The 26,239-nt window shown below is 33.6% G+C and overlaps 3 protein-coding genes across 5 annotated transcripts; 1 reads left to right on the top strand and 2 right to left on the bottom strand.

Moving 5' to 3' along the window:
* Positions 1-2,063: 2,063 nt before the first annotated feature.
* Positions 2,064-5,447, top strand: LOC112775874 (F-box protein At2g02240). 3 transcript variants are annotated; one of them, XM_072227893.1, is made up of 4 exons: positions 2,064-2,632; positions 2,854-2,972; positions 3,955-4,416; positions 4,953-5,447. In XM_072227893.1, the coding sequence occupies exons 1-3, from the start codon at positions 2,363-2,365 to the stop codon at positions 4,370-4,372; spliced, it is 807 nt and encodes a 268-aa protein (XP_072083994.1). In that variant the 5' UTR covers positions 2,064-2,362; the 3' UTR covers positions 4,373-4,416; positions 4,953-5,447. The 3 variants fall into 3 exon arrangements, with proteins under 3 accessions (XP_072083994.1, XP_072083995.1, XP_025675556.1); XM_072227894.1 differs by having other exon boundaries at positions 4,866-5,447; XM_025819771.3 differs by lacking the exon at positions 4,953-5,447 and having other exon boundaries at positions 3,955-4,793.
* A 6,369-nt stretch (positions 5,448-11,816) lies between these two features.
* LOC112777415 (uncharacterized) lies at positions 11,817-15,346 on the bottom strand. The gene is made up of 4 exons (XM_072228294.1): positions 15,341-15,346; positions 13,363-15,168; positions 12,313-13,269; positions 11,817-12,222 (listed from the first exon to the last, which is right to left on the bottom strand). The coding sequence occupies exons 1-4, from the start codon at positions 15,344-15,346 to the stop codon at positions 11,920-11,922; spliced, it is 3,072 nt and encodes a 1,023-aa protein (XP_072084395.1). The 3' UTR covers positions 11,817-11,919.
* Positions 15,347-19,349: 4,003 nt separating this feature from the next.
* LOC112776051 (E3 ubiquitin-protein ligase SPL2) lies at positions 19,350-24,682 on the bottom strand. The gene is made up of 6 exons (XM_025820004.3): positions 24,068-24,682; positions 22,731-22,832; positions 21,837-22,007; positions 21,523-21,644; positions 21,080-21,199; positions 19,350-19,901 (listed from the first exon to the last, which is right to left on the bottom strand). Exons 1-6 carry the CDS (start codon positions 24,419-24,421, stop codon positions 19,616-19,618), a joined length of 1,155 nt encoding a protein of 384 aa, XP_025675789.1. The 5' UTR covers positions 24,422-24,682; the 3' UTR covers positions 19,350-19,615.
* Between the last annotated feature and the right edge of the window lie 1,557 nt (positions 24,683-26,239).

Here is a 26,239-nt window from a genome sequence, read left to right as displayed (position 1 = left end):
TATGCGGGCAGATGAGAACATGAACACTTCCACATGTTTTTCTGTTTGATCTCTCTTGTTTCTTGATTTATTTTTTATTTCTGTTCAGTTTGTTGATTATCCATTGTTGGTTGCTGTTGTATATTATTCTTAGTAGTTAGTGGATTGTTGTTGATTATATGTTCCTTCTTGTCCTCAACATTGTTTCTTAATTTTTCTTTGTAGATAACTATGGCTATTGCAAGGAGGTAGCAGCTGTGACTCGTCTTGGCATTGAGGTGACTATAGTTTATTGATTTGTTCTTTGTATGCTATAATCTTGTTATCTATATTGTTGTAGTTTTTTTTATGTTGCATCGCCGCCTTGTTAATCTTGAGGGGGGTACCACATGTTAGATCTTCAAGTGTGAGATAATGTCCCACATTAGAAGAGAATGGACTAAGAGTTCTAATCAATTCTATTAGAGTCGAAATTTCCGCTAACCTGTGTATTTTGAGACAGTATGTCGTTGATGGGGATCCTATCCAAAGTATGAATATATAGTAACCTAGTTCCATTACCCATTACACCATAATAACACATGGTAGTTCGCAAATCCATAATAACGAACTATTAGATTATCCATTCAACCAGTTTTACCAAAACCAAAACAATCCACAATCAATAGAAGCCCAAAATACAGAAAATTCTAGCACCACAAAGATCTGGATTCCGGTATTTCGGTGCCAGTGGCAATTTTGTTAGAGTTCATAATATCATTGCAAGGTAAAGGGTATTACTTGAAAGAATGAAAGTAGAAACTGTTTAAGCTTTTCACTTGTTACAAAGTTAAGTTTTAGATGATTACTGATTAGGCTGATATTTCAGGTTGCAATAGTAGTTGGTGGGGGTAACATCTTCCGTGGATCATCTTGGGCTGGATGCAGTGGCCTGGACCGGTCATCTGCTGATTATATTGGGTAGTTACCTTACTCTCTCTTAATTAAGCCTTTGGTGTTCCATCAAAACTCTGTTGTTATAAATTTATTCCATGGGATCAATTTCGCAGTTCCAATGTGATACTTGTTCACTTGAAATTCTGATATGTTACGTTCTTATGAATCTCTAAAATGTTATTGGAGATATATTTTTTAACTGTTAATTTTTAAGTTTTTAGCTATTTTATACGTTTTACTTATGTAGAACCGGGTTAATCGGTTCAACCAGTGACCCACCGATTGAACCAATGACCCAGTAACTTGACCGGTTCGATCACCGGTTCAGTTCTGACAACTATGCCCACAAGAACCGCGTTGTGTGATGGAATTAGAGAACAGAGACCGAAGTGGATTGATTTTATTTTGAGGGGTCGCGTTGTCATTCTTGAAAATGGATAGGGATCGAGTTGGTAATTCACTCTACAAATATACATAAAATAATAAAATTTGAATTAAATAAGACGAAAAAAAATCATTTACAACAAAGTTAAGATAAAATTAATAGAAAATATTCTTGTCTTTCTCAATTTTATATTCAACTTTTTTAACCCATTTCCGATTTTATTATTCTTTCAACTTTTTATTTCTCGAAGCATTCTCTATACTAATCATCATTGTCATCGGTCACAGTATTGTTCTCTTCTCTTCCTCTTTCTCTTTTTCTTCTCTTTACTCTTTTTCTTTATCTAACCAGAATTAATTACAGTCTAAAATTTTAAAAAGTAACTAATGAATCTCTACTATAGAATGAAATTCCTTTTTTATCTTTCTTTTTTTGATAGTTTTAAAATTTTGCATTCGCACACTGGATTAAAAGGTTTGACAACGCTCTTGTAAAAAAAATTGATTTTTCCTCCCTAAAATCAAAACTCCAAAAAAAAGAGAGAAAAAATTAAAGCACTAAATTTCACATATCGAGATAGTGAAACTCTCAAAATTAATCACGCACTAATGATACTCAAGCTACAGATTTTACTTATGAAAATTGTAAAATAGAATATTTAATTCATTCAATCTACTAAAAATAAAAACATTACAATTTAGATATACAAGGGAAAAAACAAAAATCACCCTAACATAGCACTAGGAAATCCCGGATTAATTTCATGTAAAAAATAAAAGAAGAATAACGCAATACAACCTAACATTTTCGTACTTGCTTTGCCGCCCTGATCCCTCCTTATTCCTTAAGCAGCTTAAGCACTAAGAATTTGAATTATCACAAAATTTCATGGAATTCCACGCCAGCCTTCCTCTCAGTCAATCCCGTGTTCCTTCCGTGTCCCCAGTCAGAGAGCACACGCGTCAACCTCTTATTCCTTTTCTTCATTTCGTCGTAACTTCCCAATCTTCTTCCTTAACTATACACACACACACACTAACTGAAGTCTCTCCTTGAAGGAAGATGGATCTGCAAGCGTTGCCGGAAGGATGCATAGCCAACATACTGTCTCTAACCACTCCTCTTGATGCCGGCAGGCTCTCCTTGATTTCCAGAACCTTCTGTTCTGCCGCCCAATCTGATTTTGTCTGGGAACGTTTCTTACCCTCTGATTTGGAATCCATCATTTCTGATTCTCGTGAATTTTCTTCTTTGATTGCCGCCTATCCTTCTAAGAAGGCCCTCTACCTTCATCTCTCCGACCATCCTCTTCTCATTGACCACGGTCGCAAGGTACTTAATCATCTTCTATTCTTTCCAATCAATGGAATTGTAGTGTTAGAATGATAATAGTCTGTACTAATCGATTTGAAAAGGTGAAAGTGACAGTTTTTTAAAAATGGATGAGTGTATTAACACTCGTGATATCTTTCTTGAGTTTCCTAAAACTGTAAACCCTAAACAATATTCATTATTTTCCCAATTTATAAGATTAATTCGTTACTAAAATGCAGAGCTTTCAATTGGACAAACGGACTGGGAAGAAGTGTTACATGATTGCTGCAAGAGACCTTACCATTATTTGGGGTTCCACTCCTCAGTACTGGGACTGGATAACCCTGCCTGAATCCAGGTTAGCTGGGTCTTTTCTTTTGACAAGAATTAGAGTTAATTTGATAAAGCTTTTACTTGTTCATAAAAGCTAGTCTGTTAAAACTTAAAAGTGGTAGGATCTGTGTTTTTAGTGAATTAAATTAAAAAATGAAGTTTGATAAAATATTTTTTAAAATTAAAAAATACTATAATAGATATTAATGTAAGAATTAAATTTAAATATTAATTAATATATGATATTATATTAAATTTTTTAATTTTGATAAATATAAGTTAATTTTAAAATTTTTTTTTTAGATTTTCAAAAGCATTCTATTCTTTAAAAACTGCAAGTACAAAGACATTAGCTTTTTGATTTACTAAAATGAGATGCTTGTACAAGCACTTTTTTAAAAAGTTTTACCAAACCATGTATCTAATGCAAGAATTGTGTCCCATATATTAGCTTAACAATTTTTAAGATGTTGACTCTCTTTGTTAGTTATTGAAGATGTATTTATTTTTTATTATGGATCATATAACCCTAAACCCTATTATGTTGGAAAGACATCATTATGTTATTAAGAGATGTCGGATATAATAATCTCTTCGTTGTTATATAATATATCAAGGATGTGTTCTCTCTACCTATATGAGAAGTACTTCCACCCATCATTTGTGATATTATGCTTAGGACTGCAAAAGAAGAAAAGAAAAAAAAAATCATTTTTCATAGTCTGTTTGCTTTGGATTGCTCTCCGTTCAAAATGAAGAACAATACTCATTCTCTATTATAAACTATGTGAAAAATATTAGGTTGTAGATCCGGGTGCTTGTGACAGTATTTTCATGTATAATTAGTTTACTACTTAAATCTAAAGCAAGTAAGATAAATATAGTATTGTGCATGTCCCTTTCATAATCCCTCATAGCTAAATGATTTGGAAAATAATTTTTATTCTACTACTTATTGCGGATGTTTTGTCATTCTTATGTTCCTTGCTTGTTAAACTATTGAACAGGTTTAGAGAAGTTGCTAAACTTCTTGCTGTGTGTTGGTTCGAGATTCGTAGGAACATCAGCACCATTATATTGTCCCCAGGCACACAATATGCAGCTTTTCTTGTGTACAAGATGATCGATGCTCATGGATTTCACTTAGAGCCCGCCGAGTTAACAGTAGGCATAGTCGGAGGGATAAGTTCTACCAAAAGTGTTTGTTTGGACCCAAACATAGAAGAGAGGCGTTTGGGCCCCAATTTCCAAGGATTGGAACGACCGAAGGAGAGAAGCGATGGGTGGTTGGAGATTGAGATGGGAGACTTCTTCAACTTAGGATTAGAAGATGAAGTTGAGATGAGAGTTATAGAGATAGACAGCAAATGGTGGAAGCATGGTTTCTTTCTTCAAGGGATAGAAGTTAGGCCTAAAATCGTATGATGTTGTGGGCGCGTCTGTGGTTTATATTTTGCTTGAGAGAGAAGGTAGCAAGCATGTTGTTAAATGTTAAGTAATTGCAAAATCAGGGGAGGAAATTGGAAATGGGAAGACGTTTCACCGAAAGAAAATCTGTTGTAGACTAATATAAAAAGAAAAAAAAAAGGAAGTAGGGGGGAATAATGTTTTTTCCAAACAACATAAACAATTGGTTAAAAAAGAAAAGTTAATTTTAATTTTAAAAATTAAATTTTAAATTAATTAGGTATTTGAATTTTTTTTATTTCAAATGACGTCACCTTTCTTCTCTCTATGCTACCGTTGTTGTTGATTTATTTTTTGTAGTTGCTGTCTCGTTTGTTTTTTATTAATTAAATCAGATATTTATTTTATTATATATGTCAATGGTTTTTTTCATTCTAAAGTGGATGTTTATATAGATACATCATTGGTATTTTATTTGATTTGTTTGATTCTGTATGTACATGTTCGGCAGGATATTCATTTTTTTTACTATGTATGGATGGGTTTTTTCATTAAAATGTGGATGTTTATTTGGGTCATATTATTTGGATAAATGAAGCAAAATGGCATGCGATGAAAGTGACAAAGACACGACGCAACGACGGAATTAAATCGCTCGCTCCGCGACGGTGCGACATCTCGAAGGAGAGAAGAAGGCGCGCAGTGGCAACGTCGAGACCGAGGGTGCGCCGCAGGGAAAAAGAAGGTGCAGCGACGGTGTCGGTTGCAACGAGTACAGGGGTGGCGCGACGCATGGGAGAAGAAGCCACAGCGGTTGCTTCTTCAAACAGTAGTGGCGCATGAGAAAAAGGTGGAAAGTGAGAAGTTAAGATTGTGATGGATAAATGTGGTGGATTGTTTTTTGTTTTAGTGGATCTCGAGTACAACCTATTGTTCACGTTGTTTTTACTCCCATCCTACATTGTCTACCTACTAGAACTCATAAAATTTAAAAGTTTGTTTGAAATATTAAGAATTAGAATTCACTCGAGAGTTAAATTCTTTTTCTTGTTTTGGAACAATTAAAAATAAATTATTTAAATTTCCTTAAGAATTCTAATTTTTATTTTTCTTTCATTTGTATATCAAACAGAAAAAGGTCTAGTCACCAAAAAAAAAAAACCAAAAAAGGGTCGGATTGCTAAAACAATTCTCTTATTCTTCAAACTTAATATGTTAAATGTCAAAAAAAATTCTTATTTATAATTAATAAAAATATCTTTGACATATCTTTATCAATTTTGGGCCTCTGATCTTATTTCTCATAAAAAAAAATAATTAAAAAAATAATTTGTCAATGATAAAATTATAAAAATTATTCTAAATTAAAGAACTGAATTTCATTCTATTAATATACGAAGACAGTTTAAATTATGAAATTAAATTTTAAATAAAAATAATTTTTTTCTTAAATAAATTAAAATTTTTTTCTCGTATCAAATAGTTTCTAGAATTGTTCTTTTTTTTTGTCTTAGTCAGCACACACTCACTCAAGACACTACTATAGATTCTATACTTCTATATTCCTTAATCCAGGATATGAATCCGGTGCAGTTTTCTTAGAGGTCAACAAATCCTCCATTACGTCATTGCTTCAGCTGCAAGGATATTTTTTCTCAGAGTAGTTTCTGCACGCCATGAAGTACGAAAGATAGTGTTTCTAATTCTTGTGACTGGATCACAATTTTGCTTGCCAGGATTTCAGTTCAGATTATATAAAAAAAAAAAAATCAGAGACAAGGTCAGCAATGAATGGGAAGAATGAAGTGTGTTAATAACATGGTGGCTACATATGATAGAAGGGAATTCTCTTGATACAAATCCAGCCGACCTAAAAATTACAAACTAAGTATCGATGAAACAACGAAGCACAAAAGAAATAAATTGTTGGAGATATATCTATAACTGAAATTAATTAATTAATATAGCTATTAGCTACAGAAAAAAAATGCAAATTTGAAATTATACCTCAAATTTGGGGACGCTTTTGGAGCACTGTAGCAGGTGCTATTTGCAAGAAGCAACCTGGACAATAAACTTGAACAAAATAAATTGGTAGGAAATTAAAAGAAACAGAAGAATCAGAAAGATGAGATGCGGGACAAAAATTAGAGGAAGAAGAACAAAGAAGGAAAAGATAAATTACATATCTAGTATCCTACAAATACAATATTGATGTTGTCTCTTGAGCAGAGATAATCTTCTTGTGACTTAAAATGAAATTTTTAAACATTGTCAACATTTGGACCAAACAAGACTTCTTAAGGGCTTTGTGCCTTTGTCACAATGTAGATGGTATACTGAATAATTATGGCACAAGTATATTTAGCTGAGAGGTCAATATATACCACATCATTCCAACGAGGATCACACCATGAATGATGGGGATAGTGCAGACGGGTGCATTAATGCTAAATATAAACTATGAAATTTAAACTACAATGCATGATGGAATGGTAAATTCTAATCTAAGTCAATTAACAATATATAAGCATACATCATTGCCAAAAAAGTTAAGACAAATTGGAGATAATATATGTATAACAATTATCCCAAAAGAATGGTATCTCAGACCCAACCCTCACACCGGATAATGATTTTATGGGTTTTATATCTCTAGATAATGGGACATTACCGAACAATATATCCTGCAGCTGAAAACTATTAACTATACTGTGTCACTTTCTTCCATAAATTCTAACCCCATGTAAAACAGATCAAATTTTCTAGGAACATACTAGAACTATTAAAATTCACACTATTTTTTGTCTATAAGATTTCAAGCTTTGCAAAATTAATTATGAATTTTAGGAGTTGATTGTCCTTATTTATATATATTACTAATTTTATAATTAAAATACATTATATATTATTTTTTTTTGTTAAAATTAAAATCAAAATTTTTTCTTTAAAATTAAAGAATTTTTTTTCTTTTTTCTATTTCTCTTATATTTTATCTCTTTCATATATCATTTTAATTAATAACTAATTACAAATTTAATAATCAAAGTATATAATATTCTCTACTTACAATTAAAATTAAAATATAGCTATATTATATTACTAATTTAATAACCAAATGTATCACATGACATTCTCATTAGAATTGAGATAAAATATTTTTCTCCAAAATTAATAATTTTTTTTTCTCCTTCCTATTACCTACCTCTTTTCCCTACTTTCTTTATTTCTCTCTATCCTTCCCACTTTACATATGATATAACTTATAATTTATAGAAGTAAATATCAAATCGGTACTCAAAAGATTTTGACATTGATAAAATGGTACCTGACTTTTGTTATTGACAAAATAGTTCCTAAAAGATTTTAAAATTTGACAAAATTATCCAACCGTGAAAGGATGATGTAGCACCCTAAGTTTTCATATCGACACGCTGTTTTTCGAAAAAAAAATTTCAGTAATTAGTTTTATTTTGACGAGCCGGTTCCAGATTTCGAAAATAAAATAAATAATAATGTAATATTATTATTATTATGTTAATATTTTATTTTACATGCTATAATTAAAATAGAGTTTAGATATTATTATTAGGTGAATTATATAGTAAAAATGTAAGTTTAAAGATCTTTCTTTATATGAGATGAAAGAGAAATTATAAAAAGTAGGTCCCACACTTTGAATAGCATTAAAATAATCAAAAATAACTATAAAAGGAATTTATTTTCTCTCTCTATACCACCTCAATCTGTATAGTAGAGTGTCCCTTATTATTATTATTATTATTATTATTATTATTATTATTATTATTATTATTATTATTATTATTATTATTATTATTATTATCAGGTTCGATATCCACCGATATAAGTAAATATCGGTATTCTTTGATGAAGTTAGAGTTACTAATGTTTCATCATATATTTTATTTCTTTTAATCATTATATTACTAATGTTATTTATATTAATAACCCATATATATTTATCCTCGTATGTATTATTACTTGTGTTTTAATACATCTAATCTTTGTAATTATCCGTTTAAGATATTTATTACTTAAACCGCTGACTCATTAGTTTTATAACTTGACACCTACTCCACCCTTGATACCTAATCACCCTTTTCAGCACTTGATAAACACTTCCCACTTCGACCCTGATGCACCATATGAGTTTCCGCTATCATGGCTTCACCCGTACGCAGCTCATCCTCCTTTTTCAGACGGACTTGGACACCCTCATTGAGCATAGCCAGAGAATCAGGTAGTCCCTCATTCTGTCCAAGTTGAGGAGGATGTTCTCGCACCTCAGATGGGGACCTTCCTTCCGAACCAATTGCAACACTTTTGTCGGGGGCGAAGTCAGAAGATCAGTTGGATCCTTCAGTAGAGAGACTAGAACAGATGCCAGCAGACGGACCTTGTTTGCTAGTAGACTTGTACACGTAGATTAGTGCAGTGACAGCGTCACAGCGATACCTGAGATTCTTGTGAGATCATAGAGATATTTGATGACGACGATGAGGACCCTGAGAAGTAGGGACGAAGCTACGTATAAAACAGGGGAGGCAGTGGTCCCTCCCAAAAGAAAAAAATTTGTTTACAAATATAATAAAAAATAAAAGAATGCCTCCCCCCTCCCCCCAAATAATGTCTTGTCTCCCCCTCTTTTAAAAAATGTATGGTCGTCTCTAATTCTCATTGCAGCAAAGAATAATTGAAAAGTTGTGTGTTATTTAGCCTATGCACTATATGCTTAGTTAAAAAAAAATCTTAATTTATATTAGAAATAAAGAATTTGAAAGGTCAGCTACAACAAGCCAACAAATTACTTCTTCCATTCTTTTCTCTTTTTTTCAATTAGAAAATAAAACATCATTCCATATTTTCATTATTATTACAACTTAAAAAATAATAAGTAGTCTTTAGTCTTCCATTATTATTTTTCATTCTTCTTTTTTTTAAGTTATTTTTTTTATTTGTTATTTTTTTGAATAATTTATATATTTATTTATTTATCTAGTTTATAATCTTATAATAATAATTTAGGTTTTAATAAAAAAATTGAAAATGATGATCATGTAATTATAATGCTAACCTTGTATTATTTTTAATTTTTTCTCATTATTAATTGTTTGTGACATTGATATTATTGATTTACAAAAAATAAAATAAATTGAGTTTAGTTAAGTTGCATAAAGTTTATCTTATTATGTATGTAAATTCTCAATAATAGATGACTTTGAATCAAGAAAAAAACGTCGAGTTCAATTGTCTATGTAAATTACAAATTTTAATTTATTTCAGCTCTAATAATATTATTATTAATTTTTTCATTGCATAAGTTATGGTTGTGATTTAAATCATTTACATGAAGCATAATACATTTTTTTAATAATTTTGCAGAAAACGGCTAAAAAAAATTGAATAGTATTTGAAGATTCTAAAAGAAAGTATGTAACAACCTATATTTACAATATTTAAAATTAGTTTTGAGATATTTGTGTTTAATTATTTTAATATACGATATAAAAAGTTAATTCTAAGTCTAAATTGTTATTTTTAATTAAAATAAAAAACTAAAAAAAATATTGCCCCCTACTAAATATTGTCTAGCTTCACTCCTGCTGAGAAGTATACGGAGGTGGTGAAAATTTCGTCTTCTGATAGCGATGCCTGACTGTAGACAGTTTGGGATACGATGGCTCGTTTTGACGGTATTTCAGCTTAGTACTAGGGGTGGCAAACGGGCCTAAACACACCGGGTCGGCCCGCGTAACCCGCCAAAATAGGCGGGCTGGGCTGAAAAATTGGGACCGCCAAATAGCAAAAGCCCGCCTAACTCGCACCGCTTAAACCGCAGGCTTTGGCGGGGCGGGGCGGGCTTCCCCGCCGGGCTTAGTATTTTTTTGGCAAGGGGTATTTTTACAATTTTTTTGCCAAAATCCAACTTCCCCCAACCCAACTTACAAGAGAATGAAGATGAAAATTGAGTATTTTGGATTATGTTTATTTTGTTTTAGAGACAATATTTATAATTATGTTTTGGATTATGTTTATTTTACTTTGGGAACAATATTTATAATTATATTTTAGATGAAAACTTGGTTTATAATTGTGTTTATTAGATATTTATAATTACAAAGACTTTAATGTTTGTGAATATAAAAATTATAATTTATTTATATTTTTACAAATTATAATAGTTAAAAGTAAAAAACAAAAGAGATTTTTTTATACCTTTATATATATTATTTAGGGTAAACTATTATTTTGGTCCCCTACGTTTGGGGTGAATTCTATTTTAGTCCCCAACGTTTAAACTGTTCTATTTAAATCCTAAAAAGATTTGATTTGCATCAATCAAGTCCTTCCGTTAAATGGGTGTCAAATTATTGACGCCGTGTCCGACGTGGCAAAGTTGGCAGTTTGCCTGTAGTTAACAGTTGGAATTGGAAGCAGGGAAAAAAAAAGGAAAATGAAATGCTGCCCAGTCCAATAAGTAAACCCTAATCCCCAAAGTTGAATCAAAATCGTCTGCTGAGAATGAGAATGGCTACCCAGTCGTCCTCCCAAGGTTCGCGTAGCAGCACCAAGAGTCGTGGGAGAAGGAGGACTTGCTTCTGTGGAGAGAGACCGGTATTGCGCACGTCATCTACAGCGGAGAACCCAAGAAGAAGATTCTGGGGCTGCGTCAACTTTCAGGTGAGTCTCATCTTTTCTGTCTCCTGTTTGAAAATAGCATTGGGTGTTAGTGTTTGAAGGATCTGAAGTGTTTGGTGTGTTCGTGCTGGTGTGTTCGTGTTGGTTTGGTTGAGAACAGATAGGAGATGGATGCGATTATTTTGCTTGGGCAGAGCCTGAAGGACAAGATCCACAAATTCAAAGACTGAAGAACAAAGCAAGCTCGTTGAAAGAAGAACTGCAGAAAGCTGAAAGGAAGTTTGCATTGGCACTTGGTGTTGGAATTGTTGGATGGACACTGGCTGGGCTACTGCTATGTGATCGACTCAATTGAGGTTTAGGGGGTTAGCATTTTGTTTATTTTTGTCATTCTGTTGTTGTCCCCTGGTTTGTAGGGAATGTCAATTGTTTAGGGATTGAAAAAATTGACATACAGTTGGGTGATAACAGTAATGTAAAGAGAATGAAATTTTTTTGTGGTTGTGTCTGTAAACCCATTTGCTGTAAAAATTGTAAGGTTTTTGATTGAAATGAATAGCAATGAGTTCCTGTATTGTGACATATATTATTTGGCTCTGTACAAGTTTATTTCAGTTTTATCTACTAATAAAAACAAGGCTTAATTTGCCAATTCACATAACTTTGCTGCTGAAAATTCATGTAATTCATTAGATAATGGAGAAGTCTTAAAGTAGCTTCTCTTAACCATAACAATATCCAAACAAGCCTTAAATATAACCATGAAAAGGTAACAACACAAAAGAGATCAACATGACAGTAGTAGTCTTAAAGTAGGGTGTCTAAAGTATCACAGGGACATTAGTCCTTGGTCATTGACAGATTCATTACAAAACAGATGGAATCACTAAAATCTACTATGTTCTTCATCCCAATGCCTTCCAGGCCCTAGGTGGTGTTTTTGCCATGAACCTCAGGGACCTCCTTGATGGGCTAGTGACTGTTGCTATTGATGGTTGTGGTTGACTGGCACTGCTGCTGCATCTAGCTCTCTTGGATGATGTCTGTGACTCCTGGCTTCCTCCAACTTGTGTACTGCTCTTCCTCTTTGGCTGAAGTCTTGTTGCTAGCTGTGTTGTTGTCTTGGCAGGGATCTTGTTGGGTTTTGGAGTCCTAGTTGTGCCAGCCCCTTTCTTGGCCCCTTTCTTGGCTTGTGCAGTTGCATTCTGCTATAAACAGTAACAACAAATTGGGTTAATGGGATAGTATAAACATTCACATGTAAGGAATTGAAATCAAATTGACAATAACAACTTTACCTTTTTTGCTGCAGCCTCCATCTTACGTTTTCTAGGGCAGGTTCTTTTGTTGTGACCAAGTGCAAAACAATATGAACATTTTTGTTGTTGTCCAGTCCTTGCTAACTTAGACAGTGGTCCATTGTTGCGTGGCTCATCACCAGTCTTGTTCCTCCTCAGTTTTGGGCGCCCTATTGGTTTCCTAAACACTGGTGGCAGCACATCATCATTTTCAGTCCGGGACCAGAGATTTGGTCCATTCAGTGGGTAGATTACATGTTGGTAGCAGTCCACGTAGGTCTGTTTCCTATAACACTTGTTGACATAGTTCTTAACATCTAGACACATTTTCCTAATGCAGCTCATGGCATGCTCACAAGGGTAACCTGTTAGTTGAAATTTTCTACAGGAGCACTCATGTAAGTTTAAGTCCACAACAAACTTGGCTCTATTACCCTGACTGCTAGACACTTCATATTTGTCCCTACCAGCATATATGGCCAGCCACTCCCCACCCTTATCAAACTCCCTTTCAATTTTCTTGTTTATTTTTGGCAATATTTCTCCGGCATATGTTACTATACTTTGCCTGTTATCAGACCACCTATTCATTAGATAAACCCTAATGTCTTCTAGCATGGAAACAATCAGTTTCTCTCTAGCCTCTACAATAACAGAGTTAAAACACTCACACATGTTGTTAACAAGTGTATCCACTCTAGAAAAATAATTAAACCTGGACTTGCTCCAATACTTGGCAGGGATCTCCATGAGATGATTATAAGCTCCTTGATCAACCTGCTGAATCTCCTTCATCCTCCTCTCCCATTCCTGGACATATGTTGCCTTTGCAGCCTTCCACATCATAATCTTTAGCTGAACACCTGGGAACCTTTTTCTGAAGTTGCTATATAAGTGCCTGACACAAAAACGGTGGTCTATGCCAGGCAGCAACTCATCAAAGGTTGGGATCAATCCCTTTGAAGCAGAATTTAAAAACATCACCAGTCAATAACAGCAAGACATGAATTAAAGAAAGAATTAATTACACAAGTTTAGGTTGAGAGTTACCTTTTGTTGGTCGCTCATGAATGTACACCATCTGATCTTATCAACTCCCAAATCATCACACAGATTCAACAAAAACCATCTCCACGAATCTTTCGTCTCTGCTTCAACAACAGCATAGGCAATTGGCAAAATCTGATCATTGGGGTCCCATCCAATTGCTGTTAGCAGTTGACCCCCATATGGAGTCTTGATGAAGCATCCATCAAGGCCAATCATGGGTCTGCACACCATGAAACTCCGTTTACAAGCTTCCAAGCAGATATAGATCCTCTGAAATCGTGGTCTCAGGTCCGTACCAGGAGGTGGTGTCTCTAGCTCAAATTCAGGAGGTCTCTCCACTTGTATCTGAACAGTGGACCCTGGATTAGACCTCAGTAACTCCGCAGCATAGTCATGAATCCTCCTATATTGCTCTCCATAGGTACCATTTATTTCATCCAGGGCTTGCTGCTTCACTCTGGCAGCTTTGGTCATTGTGAGATCCACATTCCACTTGCTATGAGCCTTCTTTATCAAACTTCTCAACTTGATTTTCGGGTTTTCACAGATCTTCTTCATAAAAGCCTTACTTAGCCACTGAGAACTCATTATACCAATCTTGGTGGCCTTAGAGCATGTGTGTTTCTTGTAACAGCTTGTCAGTTGCCATGAATCCTCTCGCTTCATCTTATGGCAGTAAGCAAACCACTTGCAACCTTCTTTGCAAACAGCTTTGCACCGGTGGCTATCACACTTCGAGAACCATATTCCTCTACCACTGTGCACGGCATAGCTCGTTACACATTCCTTAAAAGCATTCCTATCTACGTACATTGTCCCAACCTCCCATTTATACTCCTTCATATTCTTCAATCCCTTATACATCGGGTACCTCCTGAACAAGGGATCCCCTTCATCATCACTTACAGGGACATCCCACAACCCCTCACTGTCATACCCATCATCCTCATCCCTTAATCCAGCAGCCACCACTTGCTCTTTACCCTTATTAACACTGCCACTTTGCTCTCCTTGTTCTCTCTCAGTTGGAACACTCTGTTTCGGCCTTTGAGGATCTTTTGTAGTTGTGACTTCAACATCATACAAACCCCCATCAGCATTCCAATCATCATCGCTGTCATCAAATGCAACATGCAGATCAGTATCTCCAGAGCTATTTTCACTCCATTGTTCATCACTGTCCCCCTCATCATCAATTCCTGGCTGGTAGTCATCATCCTCAGATTCTTCATCACCTGAGAAATCTGACCCCTCTGACCTCTCTTCATCACCATCCTCCAGCACATCATTCTGGGCTTTTGTCACCACATTGGGCTTCTCACCCACCTTGGCCTGAGCAACAGATTGGGCCTTGTGCAACTGGGCCTTGTGCAACACAATTGGACCAGGCCCAATAGTGTCTGCAGTGGGTGCAGCAGCCTCATCACCATCTATCTCTTCAATTTCCTCAATAGTGCAGCCTTTCCTAGTAGTAGCAGCAGCATCTTTGTGAACAACAAAAAGCTCCACCATGTTGTCCCTCATTCCAATTCTAGCCATGTCCATGGCATCCTTGTCTGTGTGAAGCATCCTCAACCCTACATCTGTTTCATCGTTCAGAGACTTATACCACATTGCAGCGATATTCTCTACCACATATCCCTGTTCGAGCACTATCTCCATAGCCTCGAACCTGCTCCACCTATCTTCATCACAGTAGTCCACTATCGAAGTCTCACCCCCCACATAGTGTAAAGGTTCACCATCAAACCCGAACTTCCCCCCATGATGTATCTTGACACTAAAATAGCTCATCTCTCGACCAAACTGTTACACAAACACAATACACTTCATAAAATTCTCACATTGACCAACAACAACAGAAATGCATAAATAAAATCACTAGGGCAAAATAAAGACTTCCAAAACAGAACAAGAAACGAATATGAAACTACAAAACAAAACAATCACACATCAACATACATCATTAAATATAAACCCGCATTAAGATGAAAACCAAATGGGTTCATAAGATTTGACAATGGAATACCTGACACGATCTTCTCCCGGAAAGCAAGGGTTTCAAACTCACTGCTGCTGTGGAGCTTAAACGTAACTGAACGACAATGTCACTTCTCTGGCTGCGAATCGCAATCTTTCAGTGACTAGTGGTAGGGTTTCTGGCTTTTCCTTTGCGTTTCGTGCTTCACAAGAAGAAGAAGAAGTAGAAGAAGAAGAGTCAGGGTAAGCAGCATGCGTTATGTCCAAGGGCGGGAAGGCTTACACGTTTACTAACCACTATCAACTCTTCCTTGCCACGTCGGACACGGCGTCAATAATTTGACACCCATTTAACGGAAGGACTTGATTGATGCAAATCAAATCTTTTTAGGATTTAAATAGAACAGTTTAAACGTTGGGGACTAAAATAGAATTCACCCCAAACGTAGGGGACCAAAATAATAGTTTACCCTATTATTTAATAACTAAAAATAAAAAAAAAAGAGAATATTTGGCAGGTTGGGATTCTGGGACCGCCTCACTAGGCGGGGCGGGGCGGACCAGCCCACCAAAGGGCGGGCTTCTGGCGGGGCGGGGCGGGACGGGCTTCCCCCCAGTGTTTTGGGTTTAGACTCTCACTTTTGGTTAGACCCACAGAGAAACTAGTATTATGTTAGACTTGTTAGGTTAGTTCAGGCGCTAAACTAGAGCCTTTTTTATGAGCTAGACCTCGGAGTGTCAAGTGTTATATATGTATATATTTTGGATAAAGGGTGTATGAAAGGATGTATTACCTGATTTCTTTTTTATGACATCTCTGTATACATGTACATGATATATATTATTATGACTACCTTGTTTATTCTTGTATTTTATTTTTTGTATTGTTGTTCATGTATGTTGATTTAGTTTTTCATATCTTTTTGTATAAAAAAAAGTTTTTCGAAAAATCGATTACGCGCTAACAAAGTTAAAGACTTACTATTAAATAATAGTTATATCTAGAAAGTAAGTTGGTAACACTCGATTTTCAATATAATCATGATGTATTGAAAATTGGGTCGTTACAGATGACGTCACAGCGAATGAAAAAGGCTGATGTGACCATCAAAAGAGAACTCTGATGATGGCAAAGAGCTCTAGCGGCCTCCATCTTTTTCTTCTTCTTTGTGTTCAATGCTTCTTCTTCTTCAACACGCCGCTGCGTCCCCTTTTGCCATGGCAACAGAAGAAGAAGATCGCCATGGCACGCCACTGCACCTCGCCGCGTTCTTCGTGTTTGCCGCTTCTTCTTCTTCAACACGTCGTTGCGTTCCTTCCGCGTCCCCTCTGCCATGGTAGCACCTCGCCGCTGCGTCCCCTTCTGCCATGGTAAAGAAGAAGAAGAAGGAGAAAGAGGAGGGCCACATCAGCGTTTTTCGTTCACTGTGACGTCATCTTTTCATGACCGGGTGATTTTGTCAAATTTTAAAACTTTTAAAAGCTATTTTGTCAATAACAAAAGTCAGGTACCATTATGTCAGCGCTAAAATCTTTCGAGTACCGATTTTGTATTCACCTCTAATTTATTTTTTATATTACTAATTCGACAAACCAAAATGTGTCATGAGATATTTTTTAATTATAATTAAAATAAAATTTTTTCTCTAAAATTAACAAACTCCTTCTCTCCTTTTTCCTCATCTTTCTCTCTTTTTTTTCTCTCATTCTCTATCTTTCTCTATCTTTCTGTTCTACAAAAATTAAAATTAATAAAATAATATAATTCAAATAAATTCATAAAATTATAAAAGATACATTAAATTTATAATTAAACATAACTAAAAAATGATCTCGTAATATTATTCACATAAAAAGTTATATTATTGTTATTATTATTATTATATGCATATCTTTTTTGTTTTTTTATTTAGTTTCAAATTTTCATTGTCTATCTTTTTAATTTATATTTTTATTATCTTCCTTCAAATATTTATTACATATAATTTGGAGAGAATACTAATATTGTAATTAATAATTAAAAATCAAATTTCAATTGTTTAAAAAAAATTAATTTTGAATTAATTTTATAACTATTAATATAATTTTTTTATACTAATATCTAATTATATTTTTTATAGAAAAAATATTATTTTTAAATCACAAGTATAAAAATTAATTATTTTAATTTGTACAACAAACTTAACACCTAATCAAATGTAAAAGTATACGCATTAAATTCTTTCAAGTTATAAATAATAAATGTTTAAATTAATTATTAATAAAAAATTAAACTCTTTCATATGAAAATAATAACTAAAAAATTTATTATTTAATTTTTTTATCTACGAAGATTTTGATTTTCTTAATCGAGAAAACTTTTGTCCCTTACAACCTTTTTGTAAAAGTAATTTAATTCTATAAATATTCTGTGATATAATCTATAATGTTAAAACAAAATCATTATAATTTTAAAAGATTTATATTTTTACAATATTATTGCAGACAAAAACACTTGTTTATATCTAATTTTGCAGAGGTTGAAATACACTCAATTTTGGTTTCATACTACTAGACACACCCATCCTCCATTCCTCCTCTCAAATTTGGTCCCACTTAAAAAATGTGTCTTGTGTCAAGAAATTGTCCTCACAAGTAACTGGTTCGTCAGCTACTTCTGCAAAAAGTAGAATTTTCAAGTGTCAAATTTAACAACTCATAACATTATTTTATATAAGATGTTTGGGTAAGGATGTATACGGATCGGATTGGATTGGATTAGATATCAAATATATCCGTATAATTGAACCTTCTTTTTTTAATCATATTTTTATGTAAAAAATTTAATAAAAATATTTTTTTTACATTTTCAAACTTATTTATTCCTAAAATACTTTTAATCAAACTTTTTCTAAATAACAAAAATAAAATAATACAATATATGAATAATAATTACTAACTAAAATATACAAACAATTAAATATAATACCAAACATATATATATTTATTAATTTTTTAATTATTATTGTGCGGATCTGCGGATCGGATACGTGGATGTAGAGCAGATATCTGCGATCCGATCAATCTACGGATCGGATCATATCCACAATTTTCGAATCGGATGCGGATATTTACTGCGAATTTGCGGATACGATCCGATCAATGAACACCCCTATATTTGGGGCACCAAATTGAGGTTTCAAAGCAACATCAAAGAACCTACATCATCACTAAAGCAAACCCTAATTAATTTATCAAAAACAATCAATTTCAGTCATAATCATCTTTTACTTCATCAAATCCCCCTAATCCAAGTTCTAATCAAATAATCACCTTTATCATCAGTATTAAAACAGAAAGTCCAGCAAACATGCAACCAAAATCAGTCCATATAATTCACATGCAATGGCGTATATCATCATCTATCAAGCCTACAACCACATGCATTCATCTATAAGCAAGAAATCAAGAAAAGCCTACTCTTTTGGAGATCAAAGGGTGATGAAATGGTGGATGAAGCAGCGGCAACAGCCAGTATTATGTTTATAGAGTAAAATCTTCAGGAATAAAAATGAGAGTAAAATCTTAAATTAGTCTGAATACTTGTCTTGAGTGATCATTTTAATCTTTAATATTTGATTATTAGTCCTAAACTTACCATGAATTGATCAATTTTTTTGTTTAAAAATAAATTTGAGTGGTTTTACGTGAAAACTGAATATTCCTTTTTGTAAATTTAAAGACTAATTTGCTTCACAATTTGGGAATTTACAGAACTAACAAACCAATAAACAAAAATAAAAAACAGAAAAGAACACTAGAGAAAATTTTGGGGACGAATTTAGACTTAGTTATGATTGAATTATTAGTTAGTTATTATTTGCTATGGTCAATCAGAAACTCAAATCCTTGGCGATAAGATCATGCACATGTTGACTCCAAACTCCAAGCCATATTACCCAGAAAATAACTGCCTACTTTTTCAAGCATCTATCTATAATCTGGAAGTAGTACGACAAAAAAAGGGAGGCATCTCAAATATGGCCTTAAAGATTATATTCACAAGACACATTTCAGGGTTGGTTCTATAGGTGTTGTAATTATATCTATATGTATATTGCAACTGGCAAATTTGAAAACTCCTATATGGTTCAAAATACTACTCAAAATATCCCTGTTATGGGGAGGTTACAAATGAACCTCCAACCTATTCAAACCAAATTCAAAGATCTACACAGGATATTCACTGGTTCATAACAATCAACAGTGAACAGAACAGTCGAGCTCAGTCTAATCAGGATTCAAAAATCCGAACCGACTGCCGGATCTCCTGTCGACAAACAGGACACTTGGGTGCCACTTCGCGTTCCACCGATATGGCACATCCTTGGCAACACACAAGGTGCCCACAGGGGACGAAAACAGAGCGCCTTCTCCTCATCAGGCATATGACACACAACTGTCCATCTGCAATATCTTCATTCTGCTCATCCACTTGAGGATCAACTTCATCAATAACCGCTTGCCTTTGTTGCTGGCGCTGCCGCTGTTCTTTCCATTGCATCCACTTATTCCAGTTTCTGAAAACAAAAGCAAAACTCAACTGAGTTGAAAGTTAAAACCAACTCTACCCACCCTATCATAAGTAATTTTATTCCAAACTATTTCTACACTCTTTTATTATGATAGAGAGGAAATAATAGTATCTCAAATTAATAAAAAGATTTCTCTATTTCACAAGTAAGAACTGGTATCATGTAAACGATGGAAATAAAGAAATCTATGTGGGAAATTAAATCCAAGACAAGTTTTAGTAAAATTCAGTCCAGTATGGTGTAGTATTCGGATCAAGCAGGTAATAAACTAATAAAGGGATACAACAGCAAATAGAATAGCCTGAGCACAAAGGAAATTCTCCATCAAATCTCCGGGAAGAGACTTACCTGCTATCCTAACCCGCCACTGTATATGTACCTAACAACTAGCAAATCTCTAGAATATTTTCTTTCTCGCCCTTGTGAGAATAACCTTACAGAATCTAGGGTCTCTAACGGCACATAACAAAGATGGCATCAGTAGGACCATTTTCAAGAAACTAAGCTAGGAAATATTGTCTTCACTGCTTCATAAATCGCAATGAATGTATATTGTTTATTCGCGTTGCACATAAATCACAGTGGATGATATCTTTTTAGTAAATCAACCATAAATTGCAGCAGGCTAGTGCGATTTATGAACAGTTTCAGTTTTAAATAAAAAGAAAGTACCCAGTGCAATTTACTACCAATTAATAAAAAAGATACACCCCGAATGTGTATATTTTTAAACTGCAATACCCCACTGTGATTTACACTACCCAAAAATAAAATATCAGTCAGGAAAATTGCTTTATTAGTTAATTTTTTGTTTATTTAGGTAAAAAACTTACATATATAGTGGAGATTCGTTGACACTAGATGTAAGTCATGTCATACTTATGCAATTGAATAACTTTTTTATAGATTTTGAATTTCATCAATCCATCAATGATGCAAGTGATATATGACTTACACCTGGTGTCAACAGATCCCAACCCATATCTATAATGCTCATCAAATCATGTTAGATAATAATAAGTTAATAACAGAGCCTTATGCCCCTTATCCCACTAGATGGGTCAACTAAGTGGATAAAATCTTGTCCTGTATCATGTCTATAGTAAGCTCGTTCAAGTAGATAATAGTTGTAAGAAATGTACAGATAAAACAAATCAACATACCTAGCGACTGAATAGCCAAGAATCCCAATTGATACTGAACCAAGAACAATTCCACCCCAAAACAGTACTTTCGTTTTGAAGGAAAGATCTACAATCATCTGATCTTTGCTCAACTCCGACCTAAAAAAGGCATCCCAATTGCCATAAGCAGCAATGCAGCATTTCCACAAGGTTGAATAATTTCATATATGTTGAGCTATGTAGATACTTATTGATGGATCTCAAATCACTTTTATGATCACCAATGTATGGTGACCAAATAATGGGGGGACATAACTATTTTGAGATTTTTCCATAGTATGGAGCTCCATCAGATTAAAAAAAGTGGTATGAATTTTTACTACCTTCAAATGAAACAATCCCCGCTAAAACCAAATTTATGACAATGCAGAGTATTCCATGATGAACAGTCTAATAGTTCTTTTAAAGGAAAAGAAACTTACAAAAAATATGGTAGGTCTTTACATGACTTAATTTCGGGAATTCCATTTCTTACACTGCAAAGGCCAACCGCTGTGATATCCTTCCCCACAGGAAGAATTTTCTCTTCCTCTAGTAGTCCAACCTTCAGAAATGAAACATTATATGTTAAACTTTCTGCAAATGTGGCATACCAAGAATCAAGATCAACGGTTTCAAAAGAGACTTTTGGAAGGGAGGTCCAAAACAGACGAACTCAAGAATTTAATAGCATAAGTATTGATCATAACTCCCAACTCTAAGCAATCAATGATAGAAGCGGAGAATATTTACTCACTGGATACTCATGCCCAAAAAGCGCTTGCAGGAATGTATAAGGAGAAGCATTTATGGGTTGTAATTTATGATAAACTGTTGTCAGAGGTAAGGGATGTCTTGATCCATCTAAGTTGACAACAACATATTCAGTACTTGGCTGCCGTCCAACATCAACCAGAACAAAAGGCACCTAAAAAAGATAAATAGGATCTCTTAAATAAATGAAGATAAAAATGATGAACAAATAGAAACTAAATGCCACTCTGTAATCTGCTCAGATAACCATAACAAACAAGACATCTCAAGCAGAGCTAAAAAAATAAAAAAAGCAGATGGAAGGAGTTAGGAATCAACAAAGGCAGTCCAATACATTAAGAGCCTATTAGATTGACTTCTTATTAGAAACAAAAGAATTTTTTTATATATAATAAGTACTTTTACAGTTTCTTATGTATGTTAGGGTGAAACTAACAAAGGTAAAAAAAAATTAAACATTACATGTTTTATTACTCACAAGAAATAACCATGTTTGGTACAAATTTTGTAAGAATATTGCATGAGCTTTCCGAATTCCAATTGAAATATTATCATTACCATGAGTTTACAATCACAAGAATGTGAACAATATTACCATGTCCTGCAAAGTGCTACCAAAATATAAGTAAAGCATAGCTTTCCAATTTCTCAACATGTTTCATAGGAAAAGTTCAAAGATCACGAGATTTACACAGGATATGGGCCAAACATTTAATTATATCCCATAGAATATTTGAAAACCCATCATTAAAGGAGGACGAACTGTGTTCCAACCAAATACTCTACATCATGGCATATACTGCACGTTACCATATTAAATTCAAATACCTTAATGAGAAAGTTAAAATCTCAATCTGTTACACTTGTAACAAATTACCTTTCTTAGGAATTTGGACTCTGGTTGTCTCCAAGACCTTGCAAAAATAGCTCGAAGATCTGAAGTCCATCCAAATAAGCCCTTCCACTCATTGTATATACACTTCATGACATCAAGACATTCATATAAGAAAAATACTTGGTTAATGTTGTATATTCTATGTAACCAATAAATTGTATGACATATAAGATAGAACACAAATTCATCGACAAAAAAGAAATATTCGCATTTAATGATGTAATACATGAAAACCATTTTTAAAAATGTCAAATAGATGAATAAATTTAATTTGGAAAAAAAATAGTTATTTAATTCAGTGATCTTAATCACAATACCATTTCCTCACAAACAATCTAATCAGTAATATAAGAGGACACATTACTGGCTAGACCTTATGTCCAAAACATCATTTTCTTTTTGTCAAAACAAAAGGCCAAAAAGTCCAAAACACCATAATAAAGTTATCCTCCAGAAGAAATATATGGGTGTGGGTTGTTACAAGTAACAATGTGGAGATGAGTGCAGCTACAAAATAGAATGACTAGTAGTGTCTTTGGTTTATGGTATGTAATCATGGGTTGGTCAAAAGGAAAACATACATCTTTTCACTTCTGCTCAGTCTCACACAATAATTTGGGACTGAAAACATGCTATCAACAACCATACAGTTTCATTACATTATGCAGAGAAAATTCAATCAACAGGGCTAAGGCAGATCTAATCTAGGTTAAAAAAAGGTGATGCATAAAAAACTATAGGACCAACTGAAAATGATTCCAAAATTCCAACCAAAGTAGAGTTCAAATTTCAAATAATGCTCCGAATCAAAAGAAAATTCATTTGCATTTCAGGGATTTCCAACCTTTTCACACTCTGCCAGGCTATTCATGTCATTAATCCTCACTTTATCTTTATTACTATTATTGCACTACCACATGACACACCTATAAAAACCCTATGGTAAGGAACCCTCTCTTGGCATAGACAATACATTATGCTCTCTTGAGCGTTGGAGTATCATATGTAAGTGCCCACTCCTCATATCAGCCATCTGCCCAGAAAAGTAGCACCACCATGGACCACTGCCGAGACTGCAGACAGGAACACACAACTTCCACATCTCAACTATACAAACCCTAAGCACAAGCTATACTTAAACTAATGTTCCCAAAACTCAAATAATCACTCAACGCTAATCCAAATTTTTTAATTAAACCCTAAAGATATTGAACTTTTTCCTTAAATGAAATTATTCATATATGTCTAATCACAGGCTTATATCTCGGTAAAATAAAAAAAATTACAACCCAAAAAAGAAATTAAAGAAAGAGGGTTACCGTTTGAGTTATTTGAAGGACGACGGCTTTGTCGCCGGACTCACGAGAGACCAAGAGGCTTGGCCTCAAGCTTTTCCAGCTGCCGTCGACGGCGGCCTTGGGCTCAACGGTGCCACGTACAACTACAATTCCGCCATCGTCAGAATTTCCATCGGAGTCCGAGAGGAGCGAGCGGAGGTCGGAGACGGAGACGGAGGGAGCGCGACGGAGCTTGCGGAGGGAGGCGGAGTTGGTGGTGAAATTGCGGATGGAGCGGATGGCGGCGTAGGCCAAGGCGAGGCCCAAAACGGCGCCGTCGAAGGAAAGAACAATCTGGGAGAGGAGAGACGCTAGGACTTGATCATGCGAGGACATTGACGCTGATTGTGATTCATGCTCTCATCTAATCGTCTCTTTTGTGAGCAAGCGTTACTGTATTTCCTATTCGGCTATTCCAATACGTGAATGTTCCAACTGCAAAACTCCGGAACCTGAATGGATTAAGGGAGGAAATGAGAAAGAAGGTCCTGACAAATCAACCCTTCATTGAACTTATCTACTGGTTAATTCCTTAAAACAAAAGTTTTAATATATAAAACGGGACACTTTGTTGAGTTACTATCGAATACGATATTCATCTGTATTTGTTTTATACATGTGTTTATTAGGTCTAATTATATCTTAATAAAAAATAAAAAATATATTTAGATATATTTAAATATTATTATATGTCAACGTATTTAATTTTATTCTTATCATGTATTTTTAAAATAAATTTAGAAATAGTATATATTATTATTAAAATAAAAATTATTTTAAATAAATTAAAATAAAATATTAAAAATAATTAAAAATTTAATTTATATTTTAATATAAAAAATTATTAAAATATTATTATAATTTATCTAAAAAATATTTTATATTTTATATATATGCGTGTCTCAGTATCTTATAAGATTTTAAAATTTGTATGTAAGTGTGTCTTATTTTATGTTGTATTCTGAGTTCGTATCAGTGTTTGTGTATAATAGATTTTAATTCAATTTAAAAAATATAAAAATAATATTCATGTACCAAAATTAGCTACTAAAATCAAACACTAAATATTTATGTATATAATTTAATTTATTTTTAATATATATTTATATTTCAATATATATTTTATACTAATGATTGATTTTGGTATATACATAGCATAGTTAATTTAAATAATTTAATTATAATAAAATATATTTTAATATAATTTTTTAAAAAATTTAATTTTAATATTATAAAATATTTTATATAATAATTTAATTAATTTTATTTTCTTAAATAATTATTATACTATTAATATAAAAAATAATTATTTTTAATAGTATAAATTATATAATTAGAAGTAGGTGTAAAATTTATCTTAAAAATAGTAAATACACAAAAATTAAGAATCGTCCTCACAAATATTTAAACGCCTTATTTTCAAATTGAAAAAATAGACAAAAATACACACAAATTTTTATACAATAGATAGATGTACATCTTAATTTTTTAATGAGTCATTTATATACATTAATATGAAAATTCGTTGTCATTTCTAACTTTTGGTCATCTCAATAATTTTTCCGGCAGTGATGAAGACCAGATAGCACGTTATTGTATGATGTGGCCGTTTTAGATGTCATAATAAAAAATAAAATTATTAAATTTATTAAAATAAAATTATTCTCACGATCACTTCTTATTTTTCATTCCTCAGCTCTCACCTCCATCACCGCAACTATCACCCTCATACCTCCATCTCCAACTCCACGACCTTAACTTCATACTCCTTCTCTCTCTATCTCTGTCTCTTCGGATCTGTTGCTCCATTTTTTTCATTTTTTTAGATTTTGATGTCTTTCTTTTCTCAAACTTCTTTTTATTATGAGAAAAATTGAATGTTATTATTATAATTGTTATTGTTAGAATTAAAGAATGTGATGATACTAATAAAATTGTAGTGACAGAAGATAGAGATGACATAAGAATGGAATAGGATGAAATTGATATATTAGAGATTCGAAAGGGCAGGTGACAACAATGAAAAGTTGGAAATTTATGAAGGAAACATGACTAGAGTGACACTAGAAGGATTGGGATTGAGTTTTGAGCTGATAGTCGTAAAAAGTGGTATTGATCCCATGATATTGGGTGTTTGTTCGAAAATGATACCCG

This window comes from Arachis hypogaea, chromosome 19 (assembly GCF_003086295.3).
Source record: "Arachis hypogaea cultivar Tifrunner chromosome 19, arahy.Tifrunner.gnm2.J5K5, whole genome shotgun sequence".
Lineage (NCBI taxonomy): Eukaryota > Viridiplantae > Streptophyta > Magnoliopsida > Fabales > Fabaceae > Arachis > Arachis hypogaea.
This window is presented reverse-complemented; position numbering and strand designations above follow the sequence as displayed.